The sequence below is a fragment of the Hippocampus comes genome, unplaced genomic scaffold, assembly GCF_001891065.2.
Source record: "Hippocampus comes isolate QL1 unplaced genomic scaffold, H_comes_QL1_v1.1 scaffold36, whole genome shotgun sequence".
Classification (NCBI taxonomy): Eukaryota; Metazoa; Chordata; class Actinopteri; order Syngnathiformes; family Syngnathidae; genus Hippocampus; species Hippocampus comes.
In genome coordinates, this window is record NW_017805695.1 from 3,973,243 (window position 1) to 3,989,103 (window position 15,861).

Here is a 15,861-nt window from a genome sequence, read left to right on the forward strand (position 1 = left end):
TTTGCATCTCGTGCGCCCTCTTGTACTGACCCACATGCATACATAAAGTGCACACAAAGGTCAAAACGATATACAGTCCAGCTCCAGTCTCATTGCATCCTCTGGATACAACTGGCCGAAACAAACAAGACTAATGTCAACCCGGTGTTTTGGAACCTGAAGGCTACGCGCATGTTTAAAATGATAATGCTGCCCGCCTGTCGCTGTTCCACTGATTCATTTTAGACAAATGAGAATAAGTTTCGAAATTCACTAAAACTGACTCACGTTCATGTTTTACTGTACAATAAAACATCCAGCCATCCATCCATGGATCATAATGAGAAGAGCAACTGACTAGTAATTTATGTACTATAAGCATTAAGTCGAAAGATTGGATTTGACTACTATCCCAAAACTGACTGTGTAATTATTGAGGTATATTTGTTATGTATTATTGCATGTATGTATATACACTATTTTCTCTTGCACCTGCTATCTCAGCAACCGGATTCACATTGCCTGGACCAAAGTCAGGTGAGTGAATCACTACACCAACGCACAACAAGATAGATCTCCAAAATAAAGCACTTCACGATAAGATGGCCAAAGCTTACATAAGTTTACAGATGAAGACATGTTTTGTTTTGTTTTTTTAATGGTCATGGCCGCCCAACCCTGTTAGGAAGTGCATTTTACTTTTTTAACTTACATATACACAATAAGAAGCAGCAAATTTCAGGGTAGAGGTTCGGTCTTCTTCACAAAACAAACAATAGAATGTCATGAAGAATGAATTAAAATGGTACAACAGCAAGTACCTTTGCTATTTAAATTAGTGAGAAACTCTGCAGAGTGCATGGCCAATATGAAACATATCTGCCACCATATAGCTACATTGGGAGAGGAAATGATGAGTTACAAAAACAATTCTATTCAGAATTAACAGTCGAACAAAAGACGCTAAATTGGGATATTGTGACTATTACCATCATTTGCGGACTACAGTTCCATTACAGCTGGACGGATGCAAAGAGCGAATACTGTATTGCTAAAGGTTTCCAAAGGCTGCAGTGATGCATGTTGAAGAGGACGGCACAAGCTCATTGGTGAATTTGTCTCATAACGTTAGTGACAGGTACCGACAGTGACAATTGAGAGCGAGACTGCGAACGTATGTTACGAAGGAAGTTCTGGGGCTGTACCCTTCTGAAACTGAAGAGGGCTTTGGTGGGTTAAGTGCGCAGGAGGAAGAAGACGAAGATAGCAATGATTTTTGTGGGAGGCTAGTGTCTAATGAGCCGTGTTTGGCATTGTTTTGAGAAAAAAAAAAGGGATTTACTGGGGTTCAAGCTATTAAGTTTTTTAAAAATACATCAGTGTGACATCATTTTCAGAATAAAAATGATATTTATTGGTCAAGTATGTAAAAATACCAGGAATGTTTCTTCATAGTCACAATGCATCCAAGAAACATGAAAAATAATCAGGAGAAGGGGGGACAACGGGAAGCCTGGCGGTTAATTTTAGCGCCCCAAGTTTCTTAGATGGAAGGTGGTGGTGGGAGGGGGGGGGGCAAGGAAAACATGAGGAAGAGGAAGGAGTCAATTTCTTTGCAAATGTCCCATGGTATTAGCCGCCGATATTTGTCGATTTTTTTTTATATCTAAATTTTAGCTGTTGTGGCTTTATATCAGGTGCGCTTTGTCATCTGGGATTTCCTGTCACATGCATTTGGAATTTCGCTGCCTGTGTTTCAGTAGTCAATACACTTAAAGCGCAATGCAATATCCGAGTGACTTTAATAGCTTTATGCGCCGGTCACAATAGGGAGACCATAAAGAACACAGTTGAAGGCTGATGGTGTCAGTTCAGGTTTGCGCTGACGTTTTTCTTTTGAGTCACAGACAGAATTGTGATCTGCAAAGTGGGAAAAACAATCATGTAATAAAAAGTCTGCTTTTGAGATGGCTAATTCTGCATCTCGTCCAGTTACATTTGTCTGCTGGATGCTTTTGTCTTTCCAGAGAAATTTTTCTCCAAGTGATTTTAGACAAACAAAATTTGTATGGCTTCTGATGCAGAAATGCTAACTTGTTTGAAACTTTGGTGGAATGCAGAATATACTCTACCATCTGATCCCGTGGCATCATTATCATCAGCATCCTCCTCCTCATCATCATCATCTCGCCTGAGGGAATGGACAATCTGACCGGAGGTCTGTCTGCCGCTCAGAAAACCTACAAAACAGATTCTATCCTCAATTCCCAAAGCCAAAAAAGCAAATCATGTACTGTAAACAAAACAAACAAATAAATAAATAAATCAATCAAATCATGCTTGAAAGAATTGACGGTTCAGAAGCGACATGTCCAAATACGGTCCTCAAGAGCAAAGCAGCATGTTTTTGACGCTTCCCTACTCCAACACAGCTGACTCAAATGATCAGGATCATCATCAGGCTTCGGAAAAGCTAGCTAATGAGTTGATCATTTGAATCAGGCGTGTTGCGGGAGGGAGACATCGAAAACATGCTGGATCCCTATCCAGTCCTCAAGGACTGGAGTGGGACACCCCTGGTTTAGAACATACTGTCCAAAAAGTTGGTCATGTATTCTGAGATCTGTTGAAGGCTGCTATGCCACTGGTTGAGGACAATGCAGTTGACGCCATTCAGGCTCAATAGCAGAGCGACCTCCGAGGGCTTCTCGAGGGTGCGTTGTCCTGCCCTGGGGGAAACGAGTAGCAAGGTTAGGAATGCGAGGAAAATCTGATGCATGAGTCTACGTTGACAACAAAAGGACAAATGTGATGTGAATGGAGTCACGTTGAAAGCGGAGAGGTGGAGAGAAAATATCAAAAGAGATAATGAATGGAAATGTTTTAATGAAGGGCTACATTTACCTTTTGTCCACGTCAAAGTTGGATGAGTGCACAGCATTGGTATTACTCTGGACCAGGTCAAACAGAAGAGCCATATGGCATTCTGAAAAGGACAGAAAATCATCAACAATGTCTGCTTTCATGCAAAGTAGCCTACTTTTGAAAAGCCCATTCATTGTGGGTTCATGTGTGAAAAACAGGATAAAAAGGGGGATTTTATCTAAACACACCGAGATGCAAATGGGATGAGGAAGTTAAAAATAGGGCGGCACGGTGGTCGACTAGTTAGCACGTCGGTGTCACAGTGCAGAGGTGCAGGGTTCGATTCCGGCTTTCCTGTGTGGAGTTTGCATGTTCTTCCCGTGCCTGCGTGGGTTTTATCCGGGTACTCTGGTTTCCTCCCACATTCCCAAAACGTGTGGCAGGTTAATGGAACACTCTAAATTGTCCCTAGCTGTGAGTGTGAGTGCGAATGGTTGTTTGTCTATGTGTGCCCAGCTTCATGCAATGAATCCCACATGAGTCACTCTGAACCAACCAGAGGACGGAAAAGTGCTGCCTCTACCCAGCTCGGCAGGCTCTCCGATACTGAATATGAAATCTGATTGGTTGTTCGTCTTTCAAAAAAACAACCAAACAAAAAAAAAAAAAATTACAGATTCCATTCTACTGGGTTTGCAATCCTGCATCTGAAGGCCTTGGGAAGTTTATATAGCAACAAATAGAAGCTGAAATCTCATTGGGTGAAAGCGATAATAACGATAACCCACAAACGACTTTAAGACACTATATTGAACAAAGACAAAAGATTGCTGGATATGAATCTATGTAATATTTTCCAAATTTATACAAAGTTTTGAAGGCAGGTCAGTGCTTTTGATTTTTCTGCCAGCAGGGAAGGCCGTGAAGGCCCTGACGACATGCCACTGATATGGCTAAAAATGTTTTGCTCAACTAGCCATTTGGGATTATGCTATTTTAAATTCCCTGTATGTTAATTACTCATTTTTGCAAAGGAAATTTTCTATAAAATATTTTTTAAAACAAAAAAAGGAATTCAGAGGTTTTTAAAAGTAAAACATGCTTAAGCTCCTTTCCCATATGACCCGACCCCCGATAAGTGGAAGAAAATTGATAAAGGAATGGGACATTTATTGCTTATAACGGTCAAGAAATACATTAATAATGAATGACTTTGGGAAAATATACTTTACCTGACAAATTGAGAGCTGCGAGTTTGGCAGGTGGGACTGGAGTCAAGAAGCGTTCCGCTCCCAGGTACATGAATCCACTGCATTTGCACAGCACCTTTTCCAACTCACTCAAACTTTTTTTTTTTTTTTTTAAAAATAGGAGATGGCATTAGAAATATTACACTATGTCCCATGCAATGCCTCTTTCTGTCAGTAGATAAACGTGACTGAATTTAAAAAAAATGACAGAGCCCCACCTGGGAGTTTGTTTGATGCCCAAAAAGCCTGCCAACAAACGGTTAAAGTGCTGACCGTATGCGCCCCAGTTCATCTTCATCCTCTCAACAAGAGTGGTCCCTTCTGAAAACGTTTGGACAACAAAAACATTTATAATTAAGTACAGAGTTAATCACAGTACACACAATGTCCAGCTGATTGTGAAACAAAGCTGCGAAGATGTGTTGAGGAGGAACAAAGACACTTGCGGAGGCTGAATGTAAAAGGATGTGTAAATGAAGCAGTAGGAGCAGGCACAATGGACGATTGTGATAACGTGCTTTTTATCTCATCTATTTATAATCGATAATACATTCAAGTCATTTTGACAAAAACTGCAACAATGTTTTGTAATAATACACCAACTGGACAAAACATGACAAGCAAACTGGCAAATTGGGTCTTACAAGATGCAATGCAAGAGTATTAGCAACGTTCATTTCAATAACGCCCAGTTTAAGATGAATTTCTGACCTGATTTAGCAACAAGACTTGAATCGAACGGTATGATACAGCCTACTACAAACTACAACCCAAATAGTAAACATACAGTAATAGTGACATGAATACATTTCTGACAGTGTCTATCAAAACCGAGCATAACATAAAATATTCTTGGTCTCCGTTTCCCCGAAAAGTAATGACATGACTTGGTTTCAAGTTTTACTCACCAAAATTGTTGAAAGTGTTGACAATGTCTTTGTCATTAAAGATGCATTTGAAGTTCTGTGAGTTCGCTGGGACGGTGCGTTCAGGCAGAACATGACTGGCAGGTATCTGCGGACATTTGAAAATATGATAGCTTGTTCACGCAAATAATGGCTTTGTTTATTTACTCAACTGTAAATGGAAGGAGGCCATAGTTTATTCAGACACATATAATGAATAATATTAAACACTGTAAGGTTTATGCCACATCTACAGTATCACAAATTAATTGGTATTCCCCATTTTATTTTAGGCAGTCAATATTTAGGGGTTATATCCAGGAAGTGTTTATTTGTTTCTGTTGGATGGTCCACCTATTAGCGGATAAATCAATGACATCACTTTTAAAGTCCTTCTATAAGCTTTATAAATAAAAACACATTCACCGTGCATGTGGCACATTGGCAAAGAGCAGCCGAGAGACATTTGCAGGAGACAAATTGGCCAATGGAATCAAAGCTGAAGTTCGGAATGTGAGAAATAATAATAATAATAATAATAATAATAATAATAATACATTTTATTTGTGGGCGCCTTTCTAAGAACTCAAGGAATATGCTTAATTAAAAACCGCATTTGGCAACTGATGGATAAAGATTCTTAAAAGAGTCTGGAGCTTGGGGAAACACATATATCCAGTACCAACAGCAGGTAAATATGATATTGTCACTAGCGAGCAGGCCCAAATCAATTTACTCACCGCTTTGATAGCTTGGCTTTGATCGGCTTTCCCCTTTATGCCTTTACCCGCTTTGGGGTCCTTTTCCACCACTAGAAGCAGAAGGCAGAATGAACAAATACTTGTGTGTTTGTCAAGTCTTTTACACCATTTAGAGCACTTAACCTACCAAACCCAAGCAGAGGTACCGAACCCAACCAGTTAATATGCACATTCAGTGAACCCTTCATTCGTGAAAAATAAATAAATATATATTTTTTACAAATTCAATATATTTAAAAAAATGCAATTTATTAAACACAAAAAAGTAAATAAAATTTCAAGAGATAAGTATACTTTTTTTTTTTTTTAATTGTACAACGTACTATCACGACAATCACACATTGACTACTAAGCGACCTAAATTTCCCACAGCACCGATTGGACAAGCAATGTCATGTGATCATCTGCAGCCAGTGATGGCCAAGCGGGCGTGTCATAATTAAATGACATAAGTCGGGTGTGTCTTGCCCTCCGTGGCAGAAGCTCCGTCGAACCCCTGAGACCGATTCACCGAACCCCTGGGGTTCGATCGAACCCAGGTTAAGAACCACTGATCTAGAGGTTCAGAATATCTAAGAAGTCATTGGCATTTCTTTCAAACAGTATGCTGGGGCTGCAAAGGCTGGTCTTCTCAAAGTTTTTCATATGGTGCAGCATCAACGACCACTGGAATTGATTGCAACATTAATAGGCTATTTAACCCTTTCAGAGACAGCGGTTACTACAGTGGACAGCTTATCATGTTATCAGGTTGCAGGGTGCACGAAAGGCTGAACTCAGATTTTGTCAATACCTACGGTAGTCACACTGGAGTACACTACACACATTATCGTTTATATATTTATTACATTCATTCATTGTTTTCCTAACCATTCATCCTCACGAGGGTTGCGGGTGTGCTGGAGTCGATACAAGCTGTCTTTGGGTGGTAGGTGGGGTACACCCTAAACAAACTATAAAAAAGGCTGCTTCCTCTTGTCTTCACAACAACTCTTGTCAGCACACACCTTGCGCCATTAAAAGTACCACTGACTAACCCCCAAATAAAGTTCAGAAGTCCGAGCAGGTTTTTCTTTTTTGTATTTGTTGTTTTTTGTTGTTTAGCAGAAGCCTGAAGGTTTTGCGCTAACATTGATTGGTATTTGGGACTGGACATAATTCCCTCCACCTTGACTTGACCGATGCCCCATTTCCAGCTGAAGAAAAACAGCTCTAAAGCATGATGCTGCCACCAACATGCATTATTCATGGTATAGTGGTTTTTTTTGGGGGGGGGGTGATGAGCAGTGTTGTGTGTGTATCAATGCAAATCAGGACTTGAATTCGTTTTTGTTTACAAAAATGGACAGAATGCTATCGTGTTATCAGAATACAAAACTTACTTTTGACTTTGATACAATACCTGCCCGAGGGGACCTTGATACAGAATCTGAAATGATACTCGGGGGGGGGGGGAACTTAAAAATATATCACACATTATTATCATGATCATGTTCGGGCTGTAGAACTTGAGTCTGGACTCTCATCTGACTTGACTTGAAATCCTAGGCATTTAACTTGGACTTGTTTTGTACTCGGCCATTCACAATTCACAGTGATCTGGCTTATTATTTGGTTGTTGAAGCCTTATTGTTGAAGGCTTTGAATTAAAATTAAAACATGACATATACAAATCTAAGATACTGTGGTGTACATTGGTTCAATAAGAAAAAACAGACATCAAATATTTGTCCATATTTTTTCCATACATCTTGTTGGATACATTTGGTTATATGTGGCCTGCACAGTCATGCTGATAAATAATTGTGCCCCCCCTCCATCACTTAAGTTGCCCATCCCTGTCCTGGAGGATGGGGAAAAGACACTTCAGGGGTGGATGGCGCGATTGATGCCAAGGTGACTCGTAATACAGAGCAGAAATACCGTAATTACTATCTGCACGCGAATTCAGATCCACAGGCAAAATTTATATAATGTCTTTCTTCAATCACTTCCATGCAATGCAACCGCATAGCTGTGTGCGATACTTCACCATACATACAGTGTCTCGTTAAATGGAACCGATCATCTTCGGTATATTTAATAGCTTGGAAATTCTTTTGTACCCTTCAACTGTTTAATACCTTAGAACAAATGAGCTCTCTACAGATCATGGCTTGTGCGTTAAGCTACAAAAAGGTCCAGAAAAGCCTACTAGAACATCTGAACTTTATTGGGGGATAATCAAAGGTCATTTAAACAGTGGAAGGTGTGTGCTTACTCTCATTTAATGAGTCTGAATGTGATCTATTCTGAAGGCAGCCACATTCCAGGTGATCCATGTGCTTTTCTTTATTTTTTCTTTATTTAGATTGATCAGATTTTTTTTTTTATATGAAAAGATTTTTTTGACCATTGCATTTGACCATGGGTGTGCATCCATAGTACAATTTAAGAGGCTTTCATAGGTGTGAGCAAACATTTACGTGACAAGAGAAACACACACTGACTAAAAATCATGAACAGTTTCCAATAAAACTACACAAACTTTTTCTTGTCTTTGATTAAAACAACTGATTCCCTTGACTTTGATTTTGCTACATAGCTTTTCTTTTACATCCCTTGCAGGTGCCCTGGCAGATTTTGTGTGTAAGTCTTTAAATTTGTGTACATTTGGGTCTTGAATACCTTTCGTAGGCTCTTCTCTTGGGATACGACTGCAGAAAAGCTGGAGGGAGAAATCTCGAGATATAGAGTTGAGAAGATCTCCCTCAAGGACAGACAGCGCCTCCAGTGGCAACTCCATCAACTTTGAATCTGCCAGCAAAACCACAAATTCTCCCGCTGTTCCTTCTGATGTTGACAGACACACAAAAACACAACCAGGCACATGCACACGTACAAAAGCGCACGCGCGCGCACACACACACACACACACACACACACACACACACACATCATCGTGGTTACAATTACAAATCCGTACATCTTTCGATCAAATACTGTAAGTGATCATTATTAGTACTAATTGTATCACAATAAACTAAAGAATACCAAACAGTATGAGGACAAACATGTAGATGCCTATGGTCTTTGCTACTCTAGACTAAGCTTATACTGGGTGTATGAATCAACAAGCATTATGCATTTGGCCAAACACCAATGAAAATAATTTATATATGTTACAAGTTGCTCAAAATAAAAACAGCAAGAATTGCTTTGGGTTGCCCATATCGAACAAAACAAGGCATGATAATTTGGCTTGATTAATCTAGACTGAGCTATCTGGTAGTAAAATTTTTTAGGAATGTTATTTTTATAAAAATATCAGAAATGATTTATGGGAAAGTGTCATTTTTCTCAGATTATCATGGTTATGGTACACGCCAAGCTAATGAAGCTAAGCTTATACTGGGTGTATGAATCAACAAGCTTTATGCATTTGGTCAGACACCAATGAAAATAATTTATATAAGTTACAAGTTGCTCAAAATAAAAATAGCAAGAATTGCTTTGGGTTGCCCATATCGAACAAAACAAGGCATATAATTTGGCTTGATTAACGGTTAAATCTAGACTGAGCTATCTGGTAGTAAAATTTTTTAGCAATGTTATTTTTATAAAAATAGCAGAAATGATTTATGGGAAAGTGTCATTTTTCTCAGATTATCATGTTTATGGTACATGCCAAGCTAATGAAGTTAGGTGTGTATTGCCTTCATGTAGAACAAACCAAAGGCAGCAAACGGTATTTTATTGAGTTATGGTCACATGGAATTCATGACCTGGATTTTTGTTGTCAGAGACCAACAAGAGAAGTTTTCAACAAAAAAAAAATTACAACTTTTTGTTGACACAATATTATTAAGTAAGTGAATATAAGCTTTGCCTGGGCCCTCACTGGATCTAATTGCAATGCCTGCGGATAAACCACGAACTGTACCTTCATGTGATGCTACTTTCTTTTCTTCACTTTTGGTTTGGGCCTTTTCAGAACCCAGCTCAGTTGACTCTTGGGAACTTAAAACAAATTAGAAAAAGAGGATTAGCAGAGTAACACAACCATTAGCACTAGGCACAAAAAAAAAAAAAAACGCTCAATACGATCTTCAATTCAGTACAATCTTATTACAACCATCTAGGGCTTGACATCAACAACCACCAAGCCCACCAAAATGTGGATTTCATCAGTGGCAGGTAAAAATGTCACTCTGTCTACCTTTTTTGCAGGGTTGAATTTTTCTCAAATGACATTTGGAATAACAAATGATTGAAATGTGATACTGTTATACAACTCCCATGATGCACTGCCCGCTCCGTGTTCGCTCAATGGTCCATCCATGAACCCTTTTAGTGACAGGGTTCAAAGGGAACAGCGGTAATAAGTTGTAATTGCAAAATATCCCAAGAGTGTCTTTTGGGGTAGGGATAAGCAACTTATAAACCACAGTGGCTGTTAAATACATTTATTTCAAGCCCTGGAACCATCACAAGATTAATGAAGTATCAGAAATAAATTCATCATTAATTCCAGAATTATGTAGTACACCACAATGGGGCTCTACAGTATATACCAAGGAAAATGTATTCAACTGGTTAAATATGAAATATTGAGGCATGACGGTCAACTGGTTAGCATGTTCGCCTCACAGCGCAGAGGTCAAAGATTCAATTCTGGGCCCCAGCTTTCCTGTGTGGGGTTTGCATGTGCTCTCGGTGCCTGTGAGGGTTTTCTCCGGGTACTCCTCCCACATTCCAAAAAAATGCATGGCAGGTGAATTAAGGCATCCAGAAGCGGAAAGTTAAGGAACTATTGATAAAATACCTCAAGAAAGTGAAGTCCAACTGAGAAATTAGTGGATTCAAGTATTCTTCCATTTGTTGAACAATTTCTCTGAAGTGAAATGTTAATGTATTTTCTTCATCGGATCTCTGCTCAAAAAGTAAATAGAAAGAACAAGTTTGACGCTTTTACAAAAACTGCAGATCATAGGATGGGGAAAATAACATTGCAGTGAAAGAGGAGGAAAGACATACCGGATGAGCATCGTCAGAGGCTTCCACTCTTCCATCATGCAAAGAGGCCTCCTTGAGGAGTGCGTGTCTCATCTTTTGGTCAAAGGCCTGCGTCTGCTCTCGAAGAGCCAGCAGAGCCCTCGGGCAGACAGAAACCTTAGCCACCTGAAAGCATGTCAGTGAACCTACAACAAATACATTTACACTCAGTCAGACATGCATGCTCATAGACACATGCAGTACAGGACTTGTAATTGGTCCCAGTGAGCACCTTCACAGCCTCTTGCCCATGTTTTCCTCCCAGCCCTCACTTTTCTCCCCTCTCTCATTCTTTATTCCTCACTCTTCTGTTTCATGAACCATCGCTGATCTCAAAAAATGACACAACATTCAGACATTTGTAGACATTCTTTTCTTTGACTCCTGTTTTCACTTTTGTCTCATGTAGAGAGGTAAAACGGCCTTGAAGCAGTGTGGCTAAAAGCTAGTGGCTTTGCTCTATACTTCTATAACTGAACTGTTAATGGGTGTGTTTCAAATACAAAGTACCTGTCTATCAGAAACCAAACATTTTAAATGCAGACATTGTTTCACTTTGCTGTGTACATGTGATAACACATTCCGAAGAGTATTCACTGGGATACAACAAGCAAGTGTGCTTGTGGAGGCTCTCAGTCGTACAGGAAAGTTCCATCGTAGAAAGGGTTCCGTCAGTCGTCATCTGTACCTGTGGGTAAAAAACAAAAAACAAAAACCATCCCCACCCAGTCCTCAAATAGGCCACACTCAGCTATTTTAGCGCAGAGCAATTTCCCGGAGTCTTCACGGAGACTTCAGAGTTGTCTACCGCTGACGAAGCTTCTGTGAGAGAAGCGAAACGTCCTTTTTTGGTTTTGTTTTTTGTTTTTTACCCACAGGTACAGCTGACGACTGACGAAACCCTTTCTACGAACAAGCAAGTGTGTGAGTGTGAATGTGAAACAACACCACACAGGAGTGCCCACTGACTTTTCTTCAATTCAATGACAATAACCTTGTGATGTCTTTAGTTTTGGATTTTCCACACATTCAGGGACCTTGTAGACAGCGCCGTAAAGTTCTGATCTAAAACACAACACACACAGTTCACAAGCTCAGCTCAGAAGGATTTGGAAAGTGACAGTGAAAGTTTTTATGAAGGGTCTACACACCACCACATTTATCATAGAAACATTTCTACAAGGAATAGAATCTTGTACATTAGGATCTTTGATTTAAATATAGCCACATTTTGTCATGATGAAAAAAAAACCAATGTGCGTACAATTAATGTAATTCTTGAATGGTTAAAAATAGATTTGTATGTCCCAGTCAACAACTTCCAACTATGCCTAAGTCAGAGATGAGCAATTTACAAATTTACTGCTCTGTCATTCCGCAGTGGCCGGCGCACCCGTCCCTTACTCTCAGTCCATCATTTTTTCAAGCCGACCCAAACTGTAACCATCAGCCCAACATATTATTTTATCGCACTTATGTCATCACTTCCATCAGGATTGTTATTATAATTATTTTTACTGTTTTTCTTCTTGTTATTATTATTATTATTTTTTTTTTTTGCGTTGTGATTCGCTAATGGAGAACCTGTTCCCAAATATCATTAATGTACATACAATTAATGTAATTCTTGAATGGTTAAAAATACATTTGTACGTGCCAGTCAACAACTTCCAACTATGCCTTAAGTCAGAGATGAGCAATTTACAAATTTACTGATCTGTCATTCGGCACCCATCCCTTATTCTCAGTCCATCATTTTTTCAAGCCGACCCAAACTATCATCGGGATGGCATGTCTCTTTATTGGAATTTTCTTGCCCAAAAGGTTAATGGTGAAGTGAATGCAAATTTTGATCGTTCAGTTTTCAGAATATTACATATTTGATATTAAGAAAAAAGAAAATGAAAGAAAAAAGACACACACAAAACAAAGACAAAAAAAATAAATAAAACTATTAGATATATACAGTAGATGCACTGCAAAATGGCTGATTAAATGATATATTCATCAGCCCAACATAATATTTTATCGCACTTATGTCATCGCTTCCGTCAGGACTGTTATTATAATTATTATTAATGTTCTTCTTCTTCTTATTATTATTATTATTTTTTTAGTTGCGTTGTGATTCGCTAATGGAGAACCTGTTCCCAAATATCATCGGAATGGCATGTCTCTCTCTCTGTCTTGCCCAGAAGGTTAATGGCGAGGTGAATGCAAATTTTGATAGTTCAGTTTTAAGAATATTCTATATTTGATATTAAGAAAAAATAAAAAGAAAAGAAATAACACACACACAAAACAAAGATAAAAAAAATTAATAAAACTATTAGATATATAGATGCACTGCAAAATGGCTGATTAAATGATATATGGATGCGTTGAGCAAATCACGGATATACCAGCCAATTCTAAGCCAAGTCTGAAAAGACATATAAAAACGTCTTTGGGATAGAATTAGTTAAATGATATATGGATGCCTTGAGCAAATCACGGATACTTGGATAACTGGAACAATTGGAAATGTAAGACATCATTTATGGTAACTTCCTGTAATTCCAGCAGATAGTGAAGTGAGTATATTTTGAAGAACTTGGGGGTGTCATTGTTATCGCGAGCGATCGCCTGACTTTAGCATGCAACTGTATCCCAAACACGAAAGTAGTGCGTGCATAGGGTCCTTCATAGCACTGTAAGAACCTGATATGCTCTGGCGGTCTAGTGGTACATGTTGTTGCAATGGCATGTCTCTCTCTCTGTCTTGCCCAGAAGGTTAATGGCGAGGTGAATGCAAATTTTGATAGTTCAGTTTTAAGAATATTCTATATTTGATATTAAGAAAAAATAAAAAGAAAAGAAATAACACACACACAAAACAAAGATAAAAAAAATTAATAAAACTATTAGATATATAGATGCACTGCAAAATGGCTGATTAAATGATATATGGATGCGTTGAGCAAATCACGGATATACCAGCCAATTCTAAGCCAAGTCTGAAAAGACATATAAAAACGTCTTTGGGAGTGAATGAGTTAAATGATATATGGATGCCTTGAGCAAATCACGGATACTTGGATAACTGGAACAATTGGAAATGTAAGACATCATTTATGGTAACTTCCTGTAATTCCAGCAGATAGTGAAGTGAGTATATTTTGAAGAACTTAGGGATGTCATTGTTATCACAAGCGATAGATAGCCTGATATATAAAAAAAATCAACACACCCCCTGTTCGGATGCCAGCTTTTTGTGGTGAAAAAAAAAATGAGACCAAGATAAATCATTTCAGAACGTTTTTTGCCATTAATGTAACCTATAACATGCACAGGTGAATTGGAAAAAAAAAAAAAAAACATACATCTTTTCAAGAAGGCAACTAAAAATAAACAACTGAGAAAATATGGCTGTAGAAACATACGCACGCACATGGCTGTGATCAGAATTATCAATCATACTTGAGCTAAATGGTGGTCATCACACACCAGCCAGCTGCCATGTAATGAAAAGTCTCCTTTCCTTGACAGTTTTGTAGTCATACATGAAAGCACAAGTCATCGTCCACAGAGAGATTCACCAGCATCAGAAGGATCTCATTGTTTAAAGGTAGAAACAAATTTACACATTTACACTTCAAATCTCCCAAACACATGTTGGGGAAAATGTGTGCGGTCTCATGCAACCAAGGTTAAACTTCCCAAAAGTAGATTCCATACAAGCTACTTCCATAATTCCAACCGGTATATTTGGCACAAACACAACAGTGCTTATCAAATACCATAATTCCGACAGTAAAGAATGGTGGTGAAAGCATCATACATTGGAGCTGTTTCTTCTGCTGGGGTCTTGGTCAATGTGGAAGGAATTATAAAGAGTTACAAATACAAGTCAGCGTTTACACAAAACCTTTAGGCTTTTGTTAGAACGGAAAAAAAAAAGGTTTCATCAGGGGCCCTTTAAATTGTGGCAGGTGTGAGCCCATATTATTTTGGGACCAAAACATTTGAGGTAATATATGTGTGTTCTGCCTATCTAAGCAATTTTGGGAACCATGGTACATTTGGAGCAGAGGCCATATAACATCTTAGCAACTTGCTATGACAGAATCCATTAATCATAAGTAGTGCGTGTTGAGTGTGGGGGGGGGGGGGCTGGTACCTTGGAAATGCTGTTCAGGGAGTGTCTTACACCTTCCAACACTTGAGTGGGCCTGCCCTCTTGAGAGACAAGGAGTTTCCTGTAGAGGCTGAGTAGAGCTGAGAGCTGGGACACACTGGTGTCGTCACAGGCCACATTTAAAACATCAGCCATGACATCAACAGTACAAGCACTCTAGGGATAAAAACACACGTTGGACAAAGCGGCTTCTAGGTAAGGTCAGAATCATAGTTGATAATGGCATTCTTCAAGAACAAATTCGACAAATGATATCTTGTATATAGACTGTATAGTCATGTAGACAAATGAGAGACGTTTTTTGGTACATTTGCAAATGATATCTTGTATATAGACTGTATAGTCATGTCATGTTTTGATGCACAGAGCCTTACCTGAAACAAGGCGAGGTACTGACATGCCAAATCATGGTCTGTCTGGCCAAGACACTCCAGCATATTGACAGAGGCATCACTCAAGATGGAGGCTGACAAATTGTGTTGAAGACAAAGACTAACAGTTTCAGACAGTACGTTCTTGGCTTGGGCCAAGAGCAGCTCAACTTTCCGCTTTTTTTGCTGCATGGTAAAGAGACATACCAGTTACACTTCAACAGCGAATACAATGTAGATATGATGCACTGAGGTTCTAATTAGCCTAAAAGTGTGAGAGATTCATGGAATAATGACAGACCAATAGAACCCTCAAATTGTGTATAAAAAATACATATTGCATTGCTGTGATGTATTGTATACAAATAGGTACATTAAACAGATATAAATAAAAATCTATTCCAAAAATTTGAGCCTGCTTTGCAATCAAACTTTAAAAGCCCCCCAAAAAACGTACGCAGCTTTTGGGTTCCAGTTAGAATTAGGGCCAGAACCCGTTCTGGTTTGAATGCTTTTCAA

The 15,861-nt window shown here is 38.9% G+C and overlaps 1 protein-coding gene across 1 annotated transcript in view; it reads right to left on the reverse strand.

Annotated features, from left to right (window-relative positions):
- Nucleotides 1-1,369: 1,369 nt before the first annotated feature.
- Nucleotides 1,370-15,861, reverse strand: part of cfap46 (cilia and flagella associated protein 46) — a 44,913-nt gene continuing 30,421 nt past the window's right edge. Inside the window, exons 43-58 of the mRNA XM_019881890.1 lie at nucleotides 15,346-15,528; nucleotides 14,923-15,127; nucleotides 11,789-11,887; nucleotides 10,777-10,940; nucleotides 10,565-10,671; nucleotides 9,683-9,759; nucleotides 8,428-8,592; nucleotides 5,740-5,810; nucleotides 5,426-5,584; nucleotides 5,003-5,108; nucleotides 4,313-4,415; nucleotides 4,077-4,189; nucleotides 2,884-2,965; nucleotides 2,572-2,708; nucleotides 2,112-2,219; nucleotides 1,370-1,899 (exon numbers count right to left, since the gene is read on the reverse strand). Of these exons, the coding sequence (XP_019737449.1) occupies nucleotides 1,790-1,899; nucleotides 2,112-2,219; nucleotides 2,572-2,708; nucleotides 2,884-2,965; nucleotides 4,077-4,189; nucleotides 4,313-4,415; nucleotides 5,003-5,108; nucleotides 5,426-5,584; nucleotides 5,740-5,810; nucleotides 8,428-8,592; nucleotides 9,683-9,759; nucleotides 10,565-10,671; nucleotides 10,777-10,940; nucleotides 11,789-11,887; nucleotides 14,923-15,127; nucleotides 15,346-15,528 (1,989 nt within the window). The 3' untranslated portion in view covers nucleotides 1,370-1,789. The remainder of the gene's footprint in view (nucleotides 1,900-2,111; nucleotides 2,220-2,571; nucleotides 2,709-2,883; nucleotides 2,966-4,076; nucleotides 4,190-4,312; nucleotides 4,416-5,002; nucleotides 5,109-5,425; nucleotides 5,585-5,739; nucleotides 5,811-8,427; nucleotides 8,593-9,682; nucleotides 9,760-10,564; nucleotides 10,672-10,776; nucleotides 10,941-11,788; nucleotides 11,888-14,922; nucleotides 15,128-15,345; nucleotides 15,529-15,861) is intronic.